This window comes from Bufo gargarizans, chromosome 1 (assembly GCF_014858855.1).
Source record: "Bufo gargarizans isolate SCDJY-AF-19 chromosome 1, ASM1485885v1, whole genome shotgun sequence".
NCBI classification, from domain to species: Eukaryota; Metazoa; Chordata; class Amphibia; order Anura; family Bufonidae; genus Bufo; species Bufo gargarizans.
The window spans coordinates 347,147,384-347,170,440 of NC_058080.1; the positions used below are offsets into that span (position 1 = coordinate 347,147,384).

Consider the following 23,057-nt stretch of genomic DNA (forward strand, 5'->3'; position numbering starts at 1 on the left):
ATTTCCTAGAGATTAAAAGTTTACTGAAGGTCTAAAGAAGCGGTGGAGTTAGGCCAAGTTCACAGTGCACCTTAGTTATTTGGTCAGTTATTTCCCTCAATTGGGGCACATTCACACAACCATATTTTTCTTTCCGCATCTGTTCTGTATCGGATGCGGGCCCATTCATTTCAATAAGGCTGCAAAAGATGCGGACATCACACAGTGTATGTGCGTTCTGCAGAAAAAAAAAATAAGTCCTATTCTTGTCTGCAAAACGCACAAGAATAAGCATTTCTGTCTTAGGGCAGAACGTTGTGATCCACAAAATGCAGAACGCACATGGCCGGTATCCGTGTTTTGCAGATCCACAATTTTTGGGCCGCAAAAATGGATACAGTCATGTGAATGAGCCCTTATTGTGAACAAAACTGGATGCGAATCAAAAACACACAGAGCAGGTGCAAATCTTTCCATTATACCGCATCTCTGAGTAGACCTCATTCCTGGTTTTGGCTTCCAATGACTAATGGAAATGACCAACTAACTGAAGTGTGAACTCAACCTTATGTCACTAAATTTGATTGCCTTCTTGATTGGTCTTCTAGTGTAAAGTAGAGAATAATAGTTAACAGTCGCCTCCTGATAAACTTAGTGGTAGGATTTATCAAAACGGATGCAAAACTGGCATAGTTGCCCATAGCAACCAGATTCCACCTTAAATTTTTCACAGTGTGCTGTCCACATCTGTAGTTCCGTTCCACAGCCCCGCAAAAAAAGATAGAGTATGTCCTATTCTTGTTCGTAGCCACGGACAAGAATAGGCATTTCTATCACAGGGCCGACCATGTGCGGTATGCAAAATGCGTAACACACATGGCCAGTCTCAGTGTTTTGCAGACCTGCAATTTGCGGACCGCTAAACACTTGCGGACGTGTGAATGGACCCTAACAGCTGGATGCATAAATGGCCTCCTCTTTGGTCATCTCCTGAGTGTAGAAAATGGGGAGCCCTATGTTTGTGAATGGTAAAGGCCCTAGCCATCAATCAAGAATACAACATTGCTTACCGGTAATTGTTTTTCTCGATACCCATGACGGCACCCCATGCGACCAGGGACCTCCCATCCGGGACAGGAAACATGAGAAGAAACGGTTCACACCCCCACCAAGCACCAGTGATAGTAATAAACAGTACTCCGGAGGTGAACACACGTAAGAAAAAGAGAGAGATCCAATACGGTACATTATATCTCTTCTGAACTCTAAAGAGTTTTCCTAAGAAACTTATCAAGGAGTAGCAGGCTACTACGTATATAACCTATTAAGGTAACACCTTTTGGGGGTGCTGTCATGGGTATCGAGAAAAACAATTACCGGTAAGCAATGTTGATGTCCCCTCACCCATGACGGCACCCCATGCGAGATAGACTATTAATGAGGAAACTAGGGAGGGACAACCGCCTGAAGCACCTTCCTACCAAAGGCGGAATCCGCGTGAAGTTGGAGCCTGTAATGCTTAAAGTATGTTGAGAACTCCACGTTGCTGCTCTACAAATTTGAGCCAGAGAGGCATCCGCCTTCTCGGCCCAGGACGTAGCCACCGCTCAGGTGGAGTGAGCTCCAAACGCTGAAGGGGGCGAGAGACCCTGTGCTAAATAGGCTTCGGAAATGGCCCTTTTGACCCATCTAGCAATGACTGCCGTGGACACTTTCCGCCCCTTATTTCTACCCCAAAACTGAATAAGGAGGTTTTCTTCCAACCTCCAGGCCGAGGTAGACTCCAAATAAGTTAAACATCTTTTGACGTCCAGGCAATGATACTCCCTTTCTAAATCATGGAGGATTTGTGCAAAAAGATGGAAGGACAACATCCTGACCTCTGTGGAAGTCCGTAACCACCTTTGGTGGGAAGGACGGGAGAGGCCTAATAATAACTGTCGTCTAAGATCTGGGTATAAGGTGGAAAAGCAGAGAAGGCTTGAATCTCTGAAATCCTTCTAGCGGAAGTAATGGCCAGTAAAAAGGACATCTTAAAGGAGAGCATATCTATGGGGATCTCTGACAGGGGCTCAAAAGGTTTCTGTGACAGGGCCGTCAAGACAGTGTTTAAGTCCCAAGGAGGGGACAAAGGTCTTATTGAAGGGTGGATCCTGGAGGCCGCTGAAAGAAACCTTTTAACCCAAGGATGAAGGGCCAGCTGCATATCAAAAAAGTAACTTAAAGCTGCCACATGCACTCTCAGGGTGGAAGCCCTAAGCCCCTTATCCAGGCCAGCTTGTAAAAAGAGACATCTGGAGGAGAGAAGGGGTCAGGATTGATCCCTAAGAAGGAGAAGACCTCCCAGATCTTCTTATATTTCCTAGCTGTAGTAGCTTTCCTACTTCCCAGAATGGTGGTCACTACTGATTGGGACAGACCCCGACCTAACCAAATCCCCCTCTCAGTCTCCACACTGCCAGGTGCAAGATTTTTGGATTGGATGCAGGATTGGGCCTTGATACAATAGATCCTCCCGGGGAGGTAGAATCCATGTGGGGGCTATCGCTAGGTCTAGGAGGCAGGAGTACCAGGACCTTTTCGGCCATACTGGGGCAACTAGGGTAATTGTCACTTTCTCCCTCTGGACTTTCTTTAGGACCTGCGGAATTAGGGAAAAAGGAGGGAAGCGTAACCCTCCTCCTGAGACCAGTCCTGTGCCAATCCGTCTAGGGCTGTTGGATCGTCCAAACAATTTAGGGAGAAGAATCTTTCTACTTTCCTGGAGGCAAATAGGGATACCGTGGGGAGGTCAAATTTTTTAGTTAACTGGGAGAAAACCTCTGGGTTTAGGCACCAATCTCCCTGTCTTAGCTGGGTGCGGCTCAGAAAAATCGGCTACCATGTTCTCCTTCCCCTTTATGTGGACTGCCGACAGGGATAGATGTTTCTGTTCTGCTAGCTGAAAAATCTGGTGACAGAGTATTGCCAGAGAAGGTACCCTTGTTCCACCTTGATGGTTGATGTATGCAACTGTTGTCAAGTTGTCAGAGTATAGAATTATCTTCTTGTGGGATACGTCCGGAACCATCGCTTTTAACGCCATTTCTACTGCCTTTAGTTCTTTGAAGTTTGAGGTGGCTTTCCTGGTATTCAAATCCCACCTCCCTTGCCAACCTTTGTTCTCCGAGTGAGCCCCCCATCCCCATGGGCTGGCATCCGTAGTTATTATCGTATCCTGAAAAGACCAGGGTACCTCTGCTGAAAGATTCTCTGCCACTGTCCACCAAAGAGGAGACATTCTCGCTTCCGCGGATAAATGGAAGGACCGGTCTAACGACTGATTGCAGCCGTCCCATTGGTGCAGGATGCATGACTGTAGCTTCCTTGTATGGGCCTGCGCATATAGGACCGCCGGAATTGTTGCTGTCAGGTGGCCATGTACTGCCATTGCCCTTCTGAACGAGCAGAGGTAGGACCTGAAAAGATCCCAAACATGCTCTCTGATGGAGATTATCTTGGCGGACGGGTGGAAGGTTTTCTCTACTAGGGAGTCTAATAGGATGCCTAAAAAAAAACACAAGTCTGAGATGGTGACAGGCAAGACTTTTTCCAATTAATTTTCCAGCCCAGGCTCTTTAACAGGGCGCAGGAAACACAGACGTTTTGAATCAACTTTTCTTTGGTCTGGGAAATAAACAGGAAGTCGTCTAGATATGGCAGCAACGTTCCGTTGACAATCTTAGAAAGAAAGCCACCTCCGCAATCACTTTTGTGAAGATTCTGGGGGCTTGTGAAACCCCAAAGGGTAGGGCTTTGTATTGCAGGTGTAGACACTCTCCCTGAACCCAGACTGCTGTCCTCAAAATTTTTGGGGAGGACACATGAATTGACACATGGTAATATGCGTCCTCTAAGACCAGAGTCGCCATCCAGCAATCTCTTGATAAGAGATCTACGGCTGAGCTTATGGTCTTGTATTTGAGGAATTTTTTTAATTTCTTCAAGTTCAGGATTACCCGGAAGGATCCAAAGGCTAAAAACCCTTGCCCCTCTCTGCCTGTGAAATCGGGACAACTACCCCTTTCTGTAGGAGAAGCAACATCTGACTCTAAGGTCTGTCTTTTAATTTGGTCCTTGGGGCAGTCTGTCTGTATGAATGAATCCTGGGGATGGGTCAGAAACTCTAGCCGGAACCCCTCTCCAATCCCTCCCAGGATCCAACCGTTTTTGGTTACAGTCTTCCAGGCTGGGAGAAAAAGAGATAATCTTCCCCCTACCTGGGATTCGGCGTCATTGCTTATCCTTAGGTCTTTGGGCTTAAAAAGGAAACCGCCGGATTTCTTAGGAAATTTATCCTTTTCCCTTCTGTCATACTGTCTACCCCTTTGTTTTTTATTTTGGCATCTCAAAAGGCGACCCGAAAAGCCTGTCACCCTCACAGGGGATGGAGCACAGTCTAGCCTTTGAGCCCTGATCCGCTTTCCAGGATTTCAGCCAGATAGCTCTCCTAGCCGCATTGGACGCATGATCTGGCTGAAAACCTAATCATATCCGTGGAGGCATCTGCTAAAAAGTCGGCGGCCTTAAAAAAGGTAGGAAAGGAGGCCAAAACTTCTTCTCTTGGCTTTTTCTCACTGAGATGCTGCTCTAACTGTTCCAGCCAGATATGCAGTGATCTAGAAACCCATGACGCCGCAACAGCAGGTCTCAAGCTGGTAGAGGACAATTCCCACTACGCCTGTAAATAAAAATCTGCTTTCTTGTCAAGAGGGTCAGACAGGCTACCCAAGTCATCAAACGGTAGAGCAGACTTCTTGGCGATCTTTGCAACCGGAGCATCTACTGTAGGGGCCTTGTCCCAACTAGCTGCTACTTTCTCGTCAATTGATATTTCCTTTTAATTGAGCTTGGGATACAAAACTTCCTATCAGGATTTTTCCATTCCTTCTTAATTAATGCTTGAACATTCTCGTGAATGGTGAAAACCCTCTGCTTCCTGGGGCTTAACCCCTGAAAAGCGATATCTGCTGTAGAAGTAGCCCGTTTCACATCTTCCAGTTGCATGGTTGCTCTGACAGCTTTAAGAATGTTTTGGGCGTCTTCTTGCAAAAAAAAAAAAAAAAAAAAAAAAAAAGGAACCCCCCCCCCCCCCCCGCTTCCTCCTCCGCTGACGATGTAGCGTCATTAGAGAGTAACTGGCCTGCTTCTCTTTCCTCTACGTCGGAGCAGTCCATATCCGAATCCCTAACATCCGGGGACTTTTCTGGAGACCTAGGGCGGCTTTTACTCAGACTTTAAAGAGGCCTTGACCACAGATCTTATTAAGGACCTCATATTTTTGCAGAGGGTTTGGGATTCCTCCGCCACCAACTTATCAATACAGAGGGGGGGGGGGGGGGGGGCATAACGGTTTAGAATAGAAGGATGCCAAGGCGACTTTACATCCCGCACACTCCTTATGTTTCGTTTTTGAAGTCGCTTTTTGGGGGGTCTTTGCCACCTAAACAAACCAAGCAAACAACACCCCATTAATAAAAGAAAAAGATCCATCTCACCACTGATCTTTGTCCCCACTCCTCAGGACTGGTACCGGACTAGCGGGCCTTGAGGGTTCCACGCGTCCATCTACCGGCTCCGACATCTTGCAGGGAAACAAGCCTCTTCAGCACCACACTGTGTGCTACATCAGCTGGCTGGATTCCCCCCACCGCCACATTTATATTTTAAAAAAGACGCGCCTAGGCCACTCCGGCGCTTCTTCCTACTTCCGGGTCTAAGCTCCGCCCCCCTGCGTCGGAAGCGCGCTCATGCGCAGACGCCCCCTGACGCCAACAGAAAGCCGGGCAAAGACGCCGAAGCAAGAGGGAAGCTGCCTGAACGCGGCCATAGTGGCTCTGTTGGATCAGCGCCGGAATGCGGGGGAGAAAACAGACTGGAGGCAGCAGCCCCGGAGAGCCACCTGGGGGAGGCCACCTACCGGATCAGAGCCTGGGCCTCCCCCCAGCTGCCGGTGAGAACCATCTTAGGAGCTTCCCAGGGACTTCCTATCCGGAGGACAGGAAACCTGAACTGGTGCTTGGTGGGGGAGTGAACCTTTTATCTTCTCAGGTTTCCTGTCCCGGATGGGAGGTCCCTGGTCGCATGCGGTGCAGTCATGGGTGAGGGGAAATCCTCTTTTCAGATAAGCATCTTTGAATAGCGCATCAGTGAGGTACCCCAAAGTTAGTTTTACATCTGTGTGTGGCTGTTCCAGCAGAGAACGGCAGGAACCAGACAAAAGGCTGTGTGCAGCGGATTTCACCCAGCCAAATTCTAGGTGGCAGCATCCGGCAATGCCAGATCCAGAGAATTCCGCAGGCTGTTCTATACAGGAACAGCCTGCCAGAGAAGCAGCCGCAGGTGTGACACTAGCTTAAAAGCCTGTATTACACATGCTGATTTTTTGGCAGAGGATTGCCAACGAGCGTTCGTAGTAAGGCTTGTTAGCGATCATCTTGCAGTGTAATACTTCCACCGATTTCCTGATGAACGAGCAATCCAAATCTTTTGACATGTTAAAAAATAAAAGTTAGCGGGTAGCAGATCATGGCGTCTAATCACGATCTGCTGCCGGCAAACCACTTCACAGCATGGGGACAAGCGATGGCATAGACATGCTGCAGAGGAGATTGCTGCATGTAATAGTGCTCTCCTTCGCTAGCGAGCAGACCATGCCCAGGAGGGAACGCTTCCCTCCCAACAATAGTCTGCCACATCGGGCCGTGTAATACAGCCCTAAGATAGTTATACTAGTGAATATTGCATTCACTAAATACTCTCCAAAGTGAATTATGGAGTCAGAAGATCACACAATCCCTCTCAGGCAGTCAGCAGTGCTGAAAAGAATCTTCAGAGCTGCTCACTTCCCCAGACCATTGCACTTGTTCTAACTGACCTTTACTTTGTTCTAACATCTGGTGCTTCAGTTTGTAACTATATTAACCCCTTCATGATCAGCTGCGTAATAGTATGGCGCTACAGGAAGTGACTTCCCGATCAGCTGCAGGGGACCAGCTGTTCCCGTTAGCCGGACCCCTGCTGTATGCGCTGAACGCAGCACGTGCGAGATCATGCCGGGTGGCCATCAGGTCCCCGCACTGCTGTGACGGGGACCCGATGGCAGGTAAGGCAGCCCGATGCCTTGGTTAGGCATCGTGGCTGCCTTTCCTAACAGCCTGTGAGAACCAGCCCCCTGGATCTCACAGGCAAGCAGGCTGAAGTGTATTACGCAGTGTAATACACTTACAGTCAATGCATTACAATTTGTAATGCATTGTAAAGGGGATCAGACCCCTAAAAGTTGAAGTCCCAGAGTGGGACAAAAAAATAACGTGGGAAAAAAAGTTTTACATTTAAAAAAGAAAAAAGGGAAAAAAAGAAAAGAAAAGTAGACTAATATTACTTATCAACCGGCTCGCAACGATCGTTACGCCACTGACAAAGCTATCTCTATCTATTTAAAAAATAAACACACCGCAGCACTTCCAACTCGATCCCACTATTTTCATCTATTGGACGTGTATGTGTATATTATATATATATATATATATATATTATTATTTTGCCCCAGAGGCAGGGCCCCTATGAAGGAATTTTAAAGTTCGCCCAATGGCCCGTAAAAAAAAAACCTTACATCAAATAGTGCCAATCAAACAGTTCTCATACCGCAAAAATGATACCCTACCCAAGACAAAAAAAAACTATGGCTCTCAGAATATGGAGACACTAAACCAGGATTTTTTTTTTTTGTTTCAAAAGTATTATTGTGTAAAATGTAAAATAAAAAAGTATACATATTAGGTATATCCACGCCCGTAAGAACCTGCTGTATAAAAATATCACATGACCTAACCCCTCAGGTGAACACCGTAAAAAACAAACAACACGGCAGCAAACAAGGCAGCCTTCACACACACATCGGCACCCCACGATTACATTTGCGGGGTGCCGATGGAAGACAGAGGGAGTCCGCTCCATCTGTCAGCACTTTACATGCGGCGGACGCCATTGCCTGCGGCATGCAAAGTGTTAAACAGCCCGGATCGGGACTCCTACCGGTCCGGGCTGTTAGAGCAGGGCCGAGGCTCTCATGTGAGAGCTAGGTCCCCGCTACCCGAGGGACTCGTGCAGCGCTTAGACTGGGCAGCCGTAAAAAAGCAGCAGCCCAGCCTAAGGCCCCTTAGTGACCGCCGTAAAAACATGTATGGGTGGTCACTAAGGGGTTAAAGAGGTTCTACACCTTTTGATTTCTGATGATTCTTTGGATAGATCATCAGCATTTGACCAGCAGGCGTCCGACACCCGGGACCACCACCGATCAGCTGTTTGAGAAGGCACCACCACGGCCCTCTTGCCGTTTCCCGGAGGGCCAGTGACATCATGACCATTATCACTGGCCTGGACGCTGCTCAGCCCTATTGAAGTTAAGCATAGATCAGTAATCAAAAGGTACAGAACCTTTTAAATTAAGTTTCAGAAACCTGATCTATATACTTGCCACTAGGTGCTTTTAATAAAAAATAAAAAAAACTCACCGGTCGTATCCTTTATTTCATATTCTGACTTTTTCAGTGGTTTATCTGCCTGAGACTTAAAAAGAAGACATGGTTAACTAGAAAAGCTAGGATGTAGAATTATAGATTATATCTGGCAGATTAAACAAACACGGACACATAAGTAAAAAGGAATTTTATCATCAGAAGGCACTTCAACATTACAGGTACCTTACTTTTTCTCTATTGGATGGAGAGGCATCTGGTGGTATGGACTAGTTTAAAAAGCTAAAACCACAATATACAGCAAATAGTCATTGAAAATATGGACATATTATCACACATGTGTGTTTAGCTACGTCCAGAGGACGCAGTGGACATAAGAGTTGTGACCAAGTAATCCTCAGCAGGTGCTGGCTGCAACATCTTCATGACTACACAAAGTGAGGGTGTTCTCACTGTCACCCATTATTACAGGGTGCGAATGGATTGCCATGGCAACCATAGGCCTGCTTTGTGAAATCTCTTAATGAGACTAAAGTTATACAGTATTTTTAATTTATTTTATTATAAAAAGGTATTCACATAAAACTGTTTTTCCCACATAAAGTGGTTAGTAAAGTTAAAGGGAAGCTTTCATATTGAACATGGTGTGTGAGCTGAAGACAGCATGTTAGAGCTGGAGAAGCTGAGCAGACCGATATATACGGTAGTTTTATGGGACAAAATTCAATAAAATTAATTTCAAATATAAATTTATACATTTAAATACCTGCTCATTCTGCTGCTTTGAAGTCAAGGAGGCGGTCTTATCAGTGATTGACAGCTATCTCTGTATACAGTCATAGAGGGGAGGCTGATCGGACCACCTCCTTGACCTCAAAGACCAGAATGAGCAGGAATTAGAATGAATAAATGTCAAGTTTCACTGAATCTTTTCCCATAAATCTTATATATAAAATCAGCTCATATTCTCCTGCTCTATAGCATGCACCCTGTCACTTACACTGCATTTTCGTGGTGACAAGTTCCCTTTACCACGTTTGTGGTGGTATAAATATCATAATGATTTTTAGATAGGAGTAGTAGAAGCCCCCTAACGTTCTTGTGGCCGACCATAAAATTGTGGATGGTTTAATCCCGAGACCAGAACACAAAAGGTCTGTCTAAACAAAATTCGGGAAGCAGAACCAATTCACTCAGACAATAATATCCATCATAAACCCCATCCTGGCATTACAGATTTCCTCAGGGCCCCCTAGACCTGGTGGGACCATTAAAAAAGGTCAGGTGGAGGAGGACCTTGACCTGCAGAATGGGTCATGCATAAAAAACCAATACAGATGAATATTCATAAAGAAATACTGGACCTAATCCATAACTTGGCACTGTGCTGCTCAGAATTGGAATTAGACCATCTACCAGCATCATCTCTGTGAGGCCTCTTGCACATAAATGTTGTGCATCAGTTCTGTGCATCGGGGACCGCAACGTCTGTGCGGCTGCCAGGACGGATTGAGCCCCATTCAACTTGAATGGGCCCGTGATCTGTCCTCGCCGCAAATAAATTAGAACAAGTTCTATTTTTTGCAGTGCGGAGGCATGGACAGAAACACCACGGAAGCACTCCGTAGTGCTTCCGTGGGGATCCGATCCGTGCTTCCATTCCGCATCTCTGCGTGTGTCGACCCATTTAAGTGATCCGTGATGCGGAGTGGACACATGCCGGTGCCTGTGTATTGCGGCCCCGCCATATGCAGGCCTCAAATACGGCCACGGGCACACAACGTTCATGTGCAAGAGGCCTTAACGTCACCTCAATCAGGGCTCTGTAAGATGTAATAATTAAGGAATTTAGCCAGTACTGCCTCTAACTCTTCTATGTGTGGAACATTATGACGGTTTGGATGAAGGTGGTATGAAGTCGCTATGATGCCCACAAGAAAATATATCTTAGTGTAAATATTCTGAGCCAAGAACTGACCTCATAAAACTTGGTTGTAAAAGTCCATTTAGCATACATACTAGCCTCTCCCTGACATCAGGCAGGGGGCTAGTAGTGGGATCTTTAGACCTTAAGGTGTGTGTCCCTTTAGCAAATTGTCATTTCTTTGGGGGACAATGCGTTTGATGATCTGGTTAACTTTCATGCTACTCCCAGGCAACTGGACTTCTACTGTCTCGCAACTTGTTAAGTTACGTTTCTTTTGCAAAAGTAAGTTATATAAAATTGTCTAAGGATACTTTCACACTAGCAGGACGGATCCGACAGGCTGTTCACCCTGTCGGATCCGTCCTGCTGCTATTTCGCCGTGCCGTTGCTCCGTCCACAGCACGGCAGTGCGAGGCGAGAGGCCGCTTGACTAAAAAGTCAGACATGCAGGACTTTTAGTCCGGCGGCCTCTCGCCGTGCTGCGCCAGAGCTCCGCCCCCATCCCCATTATAGTCAATGGGGACTGAGCGGCAGTCCGGTGGCAGGGCGAAATAGTGGCAGGACGGATCAGACCGGGTGAACAGCCTGTCGGTTCCGTCCTGCCGCTAGTGTTAAAGTAGCCTAACTGTGCACAGAGGGAAGAAATTGAGCAGCTGCACGTGTAATCACCCACTGCACCCAATTACTCCATATGTTAAATCTGATTCAGATCTGGACCGTTACCTTTGGCCTTTTGAGTTCTAATGAACACATGATGAGGTGTATGCAGACATAAGTAGAATGTATGAACTTTAAACAACTTAATCTTTTAGTTTGTAATTTAGGTTTTAATTTTGTATGTCAGAAGTATTAAAACTGTTCCAGCATCAAAGTAGTAGTAGTACTTGCCCTTTATACTTTTTCTCCTTTTATGATCCAAAATTATTACTGCACCAGGAAACCTGACCGTGTAGCCATTCTTCTAAATCTCTTTAATCCACTACTGGTTCTCATCAAAAACGTCAATAACCTGCATGTGTGGGCATACCCTGACATTTCAGCTAATCATAAAATGGCAAAGGACCTGGCTGTTTACATGTTCCTTTACTAGCAGTGCCATTTCAAGGTTACCTAAAAGCTTTGTAATAACAAAAAAAAAAAAAAAAAAAAAAACACAAAAGGAGCAGAAGCACTTCTCAGAGTGCTCTGCCCCTTTAGCTTTCAACAGCTCTGCTGTCTGAGCTGGTGGAGTACGAATCCCATATACTTTACATGAACAAATACTCCATAGCTTTGGACAGCCAAGCAAAGTCGATGCAAAGCTCTCAGAGTAGCAGTCTTGTCCCTTCATGTTTTTTAAAGATTTAGATACAGGCATTGGACCATATTAGGGTACTGTTGTGGATGCAGCACTGCTGCTGCTTTGCTGTCATACAGCAGCCTTGTGGTGAATACCAGCAAAGAATTTTGAGATTAAATGGGTTTTCTAGATGTTAATAAAATTACTGAATATATCAAAATATTGCTTTATTGTAAACACATTCCCAAATAGCTTTGGATGGGTTACTTCAAAGTAGTTAGCTGAGCTGTCTCCTCGCTCCTCACTACTCTTTGCTGTCCTGAAGTGTAAAGTGAAGTGAAAGTACAGAGAGGAGGACGGGTGGGGGAAGTGGTTAATGAGCAGCTCTTGTGTACATTACCACATCCAGACAGCAGTCTGTCTTGTCCGTCTTCTCTGTACTTTCACTTTACTTTATTACTACACACAGCTAATATCTTATCTAAGATCCTAATTCATGACAGCAAGAGTAGTGAGGAGAGCTGAGACAGGTCTTTAGCTAACTGCTTTGAAATAGTAACCTATCCAGCTGTATTAGGACACATTGTGTGTTCCATTTTATTTCCCCGATACTTGCCCATTAGAGAAAACAAGCCATTATAAAAGAATACATGCCATTTGGGAATGTGCTTATAATAAAGTAATATTTAGGAATTTTCTGTAAATTTATTAATTCCTGGAAAACCCCTTAAAGTATATTATAGACTTTTACAGTTACTATTACATAAAATTGTATTTGCAACATGGTAGGTTGTTTTTTTTTATAATCCTGCATAATGAAAAAGGAAAATGAAAAATGTACTAAAGTAAAAAGGAGATTTTTGTATAACTTACCAGTAAAAATCTCTTTCTCGCTCTTCATCGGGGAACACAGGAAACCGTGGGTATAGCTATGTCCTCTAGGAGGCGTTGACACTAGTAAAAAGCTGTTAGCTCCTCCCCTGGCAGCTATACCCTCTCCAGACTGGAAAGAGAGCTTCAGTTTGTGAGAAGTAGTAGGAGAAGCAAGCCAACCAAAGAGAAAAACACGTGGAAAACCAACCATGTCAAAGGACCCAACGGGGTCCAAACCAGCAAAAGATACAACTGTGGCCGGACAACAATACTGGGTGGGTGCTGTGTCCCCCAATGAAGAGCGAGAAAGAGATTTTACTGGTAAGTTATACAAAAATCTCCTTTTCTCGCCCATATTTATTGGGGGACACAGGAAACCGTGGGATGTTCAAGAGCAGTCCACGGGGAGGGAAAAACCACAGACCCATGGAAGCAAGCGTCCCTGCTGGTAGCTAAGAAACTGCCGTCTGCAAGACTTAAGCAGCGGCCGCCGATGCATAAGAAAGCACCTGATTTTGTGAATGTGTGTAAGGAGGACCGGTAGCCGCGTTACACAACTGCGCAGTCGAGGCGCGATGCCTCAGAGCCCAAGAAGCATCCACCACTCAGTGGAGCGAGCAGTGACACCTAAGGGTGGAACCCTGCTCCGGGTGCGGTATGCGTCAGCACTTACAGACCGAATCCAACGTGCAAGCGCCCTTTGGAGGCTGCCAACCCCTAGCGAGGACCCTCTGGAGAGAAATAGGGGACTGTACGCAGAGAGGGACTGGAGGCTGCTAACAAGGAGAAGAACTCTGACAACATCCAATAATGTAACTCCTTTCCGCAGGTGCGAAGGAAAGGGACAGGGAAGGAAGGACAATTACTTCATTGATATGGACGCCAGAGACCACCTTTGGGAAAAGCAGGAATGGCTGGAGAACTGCTGTATCCCTGTTAAGAACCCGGAAGGGGATCTTGCAAGAGAGCACCCCCAACTAAGACACCCGCCTGATGGATATCAGTCACAAGAAAAAAAACTACCTTCCAGGACAGGAGCCGGAGTAAGAACTCCCGCAAGGGCTCAAGTGGAGAAGACTGTAAGGCTGAGAGAACTACGTACAGATCCCAAGGCTGTAAGGACGGTACAGAAGAACCGTAAGAGCCGCTCCCTGAAGGAAGGTTCCCATGGGCACCAGGAGTACCAGAGTATGCTGGAAGCTGCCCCAGGACCAAAGCGCCAACCCAGTGCTCAAGACACAAAAAAAAAAAATACCTAGTAACCATTGGCTCCTGAACTGAAAAATTTAGGAGCCAAATCAGATTTTTTTGTCGCCAAATCGAATCCAAATTTTGGTATCGTGACAACGCTACGCCGATCAGATCGGCGTAGGGTTGTTTTGATACCAAAATTTTGATTTGCTTTCAACACCAAAAAAAGCTGCATGTATTTCGCATTTTATGAAACGTTCGGCCCATAATAGAACAGTCCTATCCTATTTTTGGGGTGACAAGGTGACTAAAAAAATGGCAAATGCTCATCGCATAGGAGATATTTTTTAATAAATTAATAGTTTGGACAGCGCTATGTAATATGTTTATTTATTTATTTATTGTTTATATATTTTATATGTAAAATTGGGAAAGGGGGGATTTAAACGTAATATTTTAAAGGGAACTTTCACACTAGTTTCTTTCTTTTCCGGCATAGAGTTCCGTCCTAGGGGCTCTATACCAGAAAAGAACTGATCAGGCATATCCCCATGCATTCTGAATGGAGAGCAATCCGTTCAGGATGCATCAGAATATCTTTAGTTCAGTCATTTTGACTGATCAGGCAAAAGACAAAACAGCAGCATGCTACGGTTTTATCTCCGGCGAAAAAAAAACCTGAAGATTTGCCTGAATGCCGGCATTTTTCCCCATAGGAATGTATTAGTGCCAGATCCGGCATTCAAAATACCGGAATGCACCCGCACTAAATCCGGACCCATTAACTTCTATAGGGCTGTGCACATGAGCAGTGATTTTCACGCATCACTTGTGCGTTACGTGAAAATCGCAGCATGCTCTATGTTGTGCGTTTTTCACCCAACGCAGGCCCCATAGAAGTTAATAAGGCTGCGTGAAAATCGCAAGCATCCGCAAGGAAGTTAGGATGCGGTGCGATTTTCACGCATGGTTGCTAGGATTAAAGTCTATTCACTGCATTATTTTCCCTTATAACATGGTTATAAGGGAAAATAATAACATTCTTTAATACAGAATGCTTAGTAGAAGGTCAATATAATAAACATATACACCCCAGTATAATGAACATTGGTGGCGCAGTGCACCCCCCCCCCCAATATAATAAACATTGGTGGCACAGTGTGCCCCCCCCTCAATATAATAAACATTGGTGGCGCAGTGCGCCCCCCCAACACCCCAGTGCGCCCCCCAATATAACAGTGGTGGCGCAGTGTGCCCCCCTCAATATAATAAACATTGGTGGCGCAGTGGGCAGTGCCAATGTGGGTTAAAAAAATTATTAACTCACCTCCTCCAATTGATAGTCTCCTGTTCTTTCTTCAGGGCCTGTCAAAAGGACCTGTGGTGACATCACTGTGCTCATCACATGATCCATCACTATGGTAATGGACATGTGATGAGCTCAGTGACGTCACCACAGGTCCTGAAGAAAGTACAGGAGACCGGCAGCTACGCGATCAATTGGAGGAGGGGAGTCAATTTTTTTCATGCCACCAACGTTTCTTATACTGTGGGGGCGCACTGTGCTACCAACATTTATTATACTGGGGGGCGCACATTTCTTATACTGGGGGGGGGGGGGCGCACTGCGCCACCAATGTTTATTATACTGGGGGGGGGGCGCACTGCGCCACCAATGTTTATTATACTAGAGGCGAGTGCCGGAATCAAATAGCCAGCACCTGACCTCTGACAGGGAGCTGCGATCAGCGGCAGTTAACCCCTCAGGTACCGCACCTGAAGGGTTAACTCAACTGCCGCTGATCAGAGCTGTCAGAGGTCGGGTGCCGGCTATTTGATTCCGGCACCCGCCTCCTGTACTTGTATTAACAGGTCAGTTATCTTCATTAGTGGCGCAGTGGCCACAGCCTCTCCCGTCTCTCTTCTTATTGGCGGAGGCGGTGGCAGCAGCACAGGGGGAGGGAGACTCCTCCACTGCGCTGCTGAGAAGAACATCGGCGGCGGGGCAGAGAACTATCAGCTCCTGTGCCCGCCGCTGTATTCAACGGCAGAGCTGCGGCGGCAGGTATAGTCGCAAATGGCGACAAGACTAAAAAGTCTTGTCGCCATTTGCAAATTTTGGTCGCCATCTGGAGCCCTGCAACCCTGACCCATCAAAGAACTAAGGGCTAAACCAAGGTCCAACCCTGAATATAGAAGGATAGGACCGTGGGGAGAGAAAAAACAGGAAGAGAGGGGATGTCCCGGCACTCACAGAAGCCCAGGAAGGACCTCCAGGTCCCACAATGGGTGATGCAGGCTTCCTGGCTTGAATCATCGTGCAGAAGACATCCGCTGAAAACCCTCTCCATGTCAGAATGGAGGTTTCAATAGCCACGCCGACATCAAAATGCTGACGTCAGACCGGACCCCGTGAAAGAAGGTAGTCTGAGTGGCCGTGACGTCTCCAGGAAGGAGAACGAGGTCAGCATACCACGCGCTACTGGGTCAACTTGGAGTGACGAGGATTTGTCAGAATGTCCTCCATCTGGATCCTCCGTAGAACCCTGGGAAGGAGGAGAAGAAACACGTAAGGAGGGAAAACTCCCACCAAGGAGAATCAGGGGGTCCCGTCGCACGCTTCCGGAACTCTGGCTCTGGAGAGATAGGTGGGAAGCTTTTGTGTAGATACAGTTAGCACACCCGGACCAATGGAAGAGTCCCTGTAGAAGGAGGAATGTGGAGGGCGCCACAGCTCACCAGTCTGGACCGGATCGAGCCTGGAAAGGAAATCCACCAAACTAATACCCTGTGCAAATGCAGATGAGGGAAGGTAGCAACGTAGGAACTACCAAGGCATGCAGGACACTATGAACCCTGAGGGGGGAAAAGACAGGAGAAGAATAGGCTAGGTGTAAGCCCATTCCCCGTCTGAGACCGGCACTATACCGAAGTAGCCAAGGACTAAGTGGCTGTGCAAAAACACTGCCTGAGGAAAGAGCCAAGCAAGGGGAGTCGCACTGTATTGCTAGCCCCATACCCCAGCAGAGGTCCCCGTAGAGGACACCGAATTCAGTGTTAAAAAGAGTCCACCGCCTGACAAAAGAGCTGTGCAGCAAGAACCAATCATGTAATGGTAAGCAACACCGCTCCCACAGTATTAACCAGCGCTTGCTTAGTGACCGCAAGACAGCGGGGGGGGGGGTGCCTGAGACTATCCATAGAAGCCACGTACCGTACTGCCCCAGTGAAGTAGAGTTAACCTCAAAACTCTACCTGGAAGGGCGCTGAACAGGCGCAACTGCCCAGCTAGCTCCAGGGTAGGACCCCTACCTGAGGGGGATGTCCCATCTCGAGCATTAACGAAAAGCTGCACCTGTGGAGTAGAACAAGCTGTAGGAGCTAAACCTGAGTGCTAGCATAACCACTTTCCCAGAGAAGGGGGAGTGGAGGATAGAGAATACAGAGTCAGTGAAGCACTCGACTCGCTGGAACGTACTCACCAGATATGTGCAATGGAGTACGCACTACGTATTGATGCGGACAATATCATGACCGACTGGAACAACGTAGGCCCATGAAGATAGGGGTACTCTAGAACACAAGTGATGCTAGGAACCCCCTGAGAAGACAGAGTATGTTATAACCATGCACGAAACCAGCACCAAAGGAAGGAACAGCCACCCCCATCCACTGGTGGCACCCATAGTCAGCACTAGGGTAAGCGTGTCGGCCACCTGCGAATACCAACCGTTGCCACGCCCCCTAGGAAATAAGCGAAGGCACCTAGAGCAGTGGTGCCGCAGAATTGCAGCATCCGAAGATGTTTAGTTATTCCCCGCACTGAGTGCACAACAAGGACTGGCCGTGCGCTCGGCCACCATCGAAAAAACGCCCGTCAGGCGGTTAGTCTCTGGGGGAGTACTGACATTAATCCCCCTATGTGCCGCCCTGCTAGGGAAAGAGTGCCAGGCTTCCTGGCTGAATAAAACCTGCCAGAGGGGGAAGAAGGGAATGGCTACAGGGTGCTGGGAATATCAACCCTGTGCCTTGTTAACCTCTGCATTACTGCTACCAGGTAGGGAGGGAGGGGGCGACCCAGGAGGGACACTCACCTAAGTCTCGTGTACTCACCTTTCTTCATCCTCTTTACGTCCCTGTCGCCATTTTTACCCTTCCTCTGGTCCAGCAGGGTCACCCCTTCAGCCACTGGCACCGTAGTGGCAGGAAGGTGACCCCTTGGCTGGCGGGATGCAGGGACGAGGCTGCCCTGGTCCACCTTGTCTTCTGAGGGGGAGGCAGCAGTGCGGATGACCGGCACTGCCGCAACTAGACCCCGGGAGAACAGGGAGGCGAGGCGGCCACTGTTTTCCCATCTGAAAAAGAAGGAAAAAAATTTACTAAAATAAAAAATCTTCAGGAGATCCCTGCAGAGCAGGGAGATCTTGCCTCCTATTGACACTAGAAAAAACTGAAGCTCTCTCTCCAGGCTGGAGGGGGTATAGCTGCCAGGGGAGGAGCTAACAGCTTTTACTAGTGTCAACGCCTCCTAGAGGACATAGCTATACCCACGGTCTCTGTGTCCCCCAATGAATATGGGCGAGAAAATCCACTTCCAGCAGTGAGGAGAAGCTTAAATGTAGTGGCAGTCTTACCTCATGCTACTAAGGTGCATTAGGTTATGTTCCGACTACAAATTGTATAATCTGTGTACTGGGAAGCGCTGTGTGTTAGGAGAGATGCCAACACTGTATTTTTGGCATTTCTTGAACTGGCATGCCAAAATATATTTTTTGTTAAATGCATAATAAAGAGAAACTGCCATGCTTTCCTAAAACAGTCAGGCACTGGAAAGCACATCTACCATGCTGTATACGTATACTCAGTTGCAACTATCAGAGGTACGTGCCAAACTAATGCCTCAACTTCATGTCAACCTGCAATTCCACTTGTGTAAACACTGACGTTTTCCAGTCATTCTACCAAGAATAATTTCATACTCACATAAGCTTCACAGAACTGTATTTTCCCTCCAGACACTTCAGCTTCGAACTTTGTGAAAAACAAATAAGATGTTCCCAGAGGCCTTAAAAACAAGATAATCAAAACGCATTTAGAATATACGAAACAAAGATGGGGGCCATAATAAAAAGCGAAGGCTGTAATACTTTACCGCCATATCGAGCACGAGAAATATCTGCTTTCCCCATCTACTCCAATACTCATATGCCATTTCTGTAGGGGACAAGTAAACAAAGTATACTGTGAAAATGAGTCTTCGTGAGGATAACCCTGTATAAATGTATTACTGTCAAAATGGGGGAGATTTATAACCTTGTCTAACAGATATCAAAAAAATAAAAAAATAAAAACAGTCTTTGTTGCTAATAGAAAACAATCACAACTTTCAGTTTTCACAAGCAGAATACGAAATGAAAGCTGCATTGTGATTGGTGTTCCTTCATTTATTCAAACGATGGAGCAACCAACTGACTCACCCTCCATCCACACCAAGATATGGCTTCGGAAAGGTCCTGTTGGATTTATGTTTATTTGAAATGTGCTCTTGGATGAAGCATACATATGATGAACTATTGTCTTTTATGGATACATTCAACACAGAGTGGCGGGGTTTCCTTTAGAATAATCTTCATTATTCCATAAAGGGAGAATAATATAACAACTATTACTGGATTATCCTTCCTAGGAAATCTTAGGAATTGTGCACATGGACAGATCCTTAAAGGGAACCTGTCACCAGTGTTATGGTGTCCTAACTAAGGGCAACATAAATAAGTGACTGATTCTCTTAGCACAATGCTGGGTCACTTCCTTTAATTGACCCAGTCAATCTGCCAACTTCTTGTATTGAAAAGCTCCAGCTCATAATGATGAGTCATGAATATTTAGGAGATCCTGACTCTTCCCGCCTATCTGCTGCTGAAATAAACGCTGGACTCAATGACATCACGCTGGACTCAAATCAGCTCATTAGCATGCAGCATCTTTGAGTGTATATTATGAGGTAACCATCTGTCACACCAATAAGTCAATACATCTAAGGTACTTTTTAGTAGTTAATGATTGTATATAATTAGTTAGATTATAATCCACATGACAGGTTCCCTTTAAACTTCAATTTGTCAACAACAGCAAAAGAATCACAGGTGGCACTGCTGATGCGTGTTCACACCGGTGCGTGCCTGCACAAGCCTCTCGATCAAACAAAAATCAACAAGGTGGTGCATAATCCAGAAGATAGTCATTAAATCTTGCAAACTGAGATCAAGAAAAAATAGGCAGCACTTACCAATGGTTCATTTGCTTCTTTATTTCAAGCAGACAAGTGCTTCATGCGGCAAGGTAGCAGTTAGCCAGATTCACATACCAGTGGCGACGACCGCTTCACACACGAGTGATCGTGCTTCCTCAGGCCACTCAAGGTGCACGCCCATACGTGCTGACCACTTATACCCCGTAGTCAGGTTGCAATGGTAACCAGGCGCCATGCACACAAGAGATCATTAATAAACATGTTACAACAAAGAGATACAATATTACAAAAATGCATTTAAATCATTGCGTTCATTCAGACTAAACTGACTTTGCAGAAGGGTGCGGAGTCTGTCTTCTCACAATCACAATCTTATCTTTTATTGTGTGACTACGTCTATACGTGACTAACGGTTTATCATCCACTATGCCTCTCAGACTCCCATCTTTTTTCAGGATATCCCAGTACTTAAATATTGCTGTGCGTATAGAATTAGCCATTGGGCTAAATGTAAATGAAAATACACATCTCTTTTTGTTATTTTTATTTTCCTGTTGCCCATTCCTACCAATCCCTCTTTTTCCTGCTAATAACTCATCTTGAGACAATTTCTCAACCTATTTTATGTTCTCATCCAATAAATGCTCAGGATAGCCTCTCTGCAATAACCGTTCTTTCAAATGCAGTGCTTGTTTTATATATCCTTCATCTTTGCTATTTATGCGCCTCAACCAGATAAATTGCCCATAAGGCACCGATTTTTTGACGGGATATGGATGGAAACTGTTGTGGTGTAGCAGAGAGTTGGTTGCCGTGGGCTTGCGATAGCCCTCAGTGACTAAATCTCCGCCACAAACCGTGACAGACACATCCAAAAATTCCAAACGTGGACAAAGTGGATCATTTGTACAGGAGCAACAGGTCAGCTTGGTCTGAATGACCGTAATGATTTAAATGCGTTTTTGTAATATTGTATCTCTTTGTTGTAACATGTTTATTAAATGATCTCTTGTGTGCACGGCGCCTGGTTGTTGTGGGTTACCTGACGCCAGGGTATAAGAGGTCAGCACGTATGGGCGTGCACCTGGAGTGGCCTGAGGAAGCGCGATCATTCGTGTGCGAATCTGCCGTTGCCACTGGTATGTGAATCTGGCTAACTGCTACCTTGCCGCATGAAGCACTTGTCTGCTTGAAATAAAGAAGCAAATGAACCATTAGTGAGTGCTGCCTATTTTTTCCTTCATCTCAGTTTGCAAGATTAACTTCAATTTGGCCACAAAAAATGTGGACAGCAGACCACATGTTATCGGCATCTGTATGTAAATATATTTACAGATGCCTATGAAGGCAATAGAAACCTATCTTGGCCCAAGTTAAACTAATACTTCACTTTTATTAAACTATTCATTAAAAAGTGTCACTAGTAATTGTGATTCACATGTGAAGGGACACAGACAAACAACCAGAATAACCTACTAAGGTATTAAAAACAGTTTATGGCCCACTGTGAGAGATGGTGGATGTCACCGGTTGGCGGCGATATGTATGATCGCTCACTCCAAACAAAAAAAATAATAATACCTTAGTAGGTTATTCTGGTTGTTTGTCTGTGTCCCTTCACATGTGAATCACAATTACTAGTGACACTTTTTAATGAATAGTTTAATAAAAGTGAAGTATTAGTTTAACTTGGGCCAAGATAGGTTTCTATTGCCTTCATAGGCATCTGTAAATACGTTTGTGATTAACCTTGCCCAGGTTAGGTCCTGAATTTATTGTTTATCCGCAAAAATATAGAACTTATCCTATTTTTGTCTGCATTATGGACAAGAATAGGACTGTTCGATTATGGCATGGATGTTCTGTTCCCAAAATGAGGAATGCACACGGCCAGTATCTGTGTTTTGGGGACCACAAAACAGGCTATGGTTGTGTGCATGAGCCCTCAAAAACATGACCCATTAAAGCAGTTCTCCTCAAATTAATAAAATGACTGAAAATACTTAAATATTACTTTATTATATATTCCCAAATACCTTTCATAAGTTATAATGGTTCATTTTGTCTAGGGAGCAATCAGGAGAAATAAAATGGCCGCCGTCCTATTAGTATGCACAAAACCTGTCCTAATCACACAGCAGGACACGTTACTTCACAACACTGAGGTACATAGCTGCCTCATCCTCCTCTCTTCTCTACTTGTCAGGGACTATGATCCTGAATACAGTTGATAAGATCTTCAGCTGAATCTTTGTAGGAATGGAGTTCATGAGCAGACATGAAGTACAGAGAGGACGGACAGGACAGGCTATGGTAATGGAGACTGCATACAAGAGCTCTAATCACATGCTCGCTGTGATTCATTGTGTCAAAACTAGGGATGAGTGAATCGACTTCAGATAAAACATCCGAAGTTGATTTGCATAAAACTTTGTTCTAATACTGTACAGATTTTTTTTTTTTACATTATGAATACCTTTTTGAAGTTATTGAGCAAAGTCTCGCAAGACTTTGCGAAGCAATAACTTCATCAGACCCAATGCATTATTTATAATACTGTACAGAGCTCCTGCTCTGTACAGTATTAGAACAAAGTTTTATGCGAATTGACTTCAGATGTTTCATCCGAAGTAATGTAGATTCGCTCATCCCTAGTCACAAAGATCACACAAAAAAATGCCTTCCAGCAGAGCTGCTGGCAGAAGAATTGCTTCCCCCGGTGTCTGGATCTGGTCCCCAGTGTCCCTTGCCCTTGTATAAAAACAGAAGTATGGTCTTGGCTCTTGGGCTCTATTTTAGGGCGTCTTCACACATGGCAGAAAAATCTGCCTGAAAATAGGCAACATAAAGACTTCTGTTATGATATCCCATGTGGTTGAAAAGTGTCAATGCCTGCCCTGTGTTCCACTGCGGAATAATATTCTGCATCATAAATAATGAAACGTGGCGGCTTTTCTGAAGCAGAATGTCTTCATTCATTTCATTGGGGTGTGTAAACCACACACAAATATTCAGCAGAAATCCCAGCTCTGCATT

At 45.6% G+C, this 23,057-nt stretch overlaps 1 protein-coding gene across 1 annotated transcript in view; it reads right to left on the minus strand.

Annotated features, from left to right (window-relative positions):
* Positions 1-23,057, minus strand: part of MYDGF (myeloid derived growth factor) — a 32,457-nt gene that overhangs the window by 1,737 nt on the left and 7,663 nt on the right. The window contains exons 3-5 of the mRNA XM_044268245.1: positions 18,921-18,982; positions 18,752-18,833; positions 8,535-8,589 (exon numbers count right to left, since the gene is read on the minus strand). Coding sequence (XP_044124180.1) covers positions 8,535-8,589; positions 18,752-18,833; positions 18,921-18,982 — 199 coding nt within the window. The remainder of the gene's footprint in view (positions 1-8,534; positions 8,590-18,751; positions 18,834-18,920; positions 18,983-23,057) is intronic.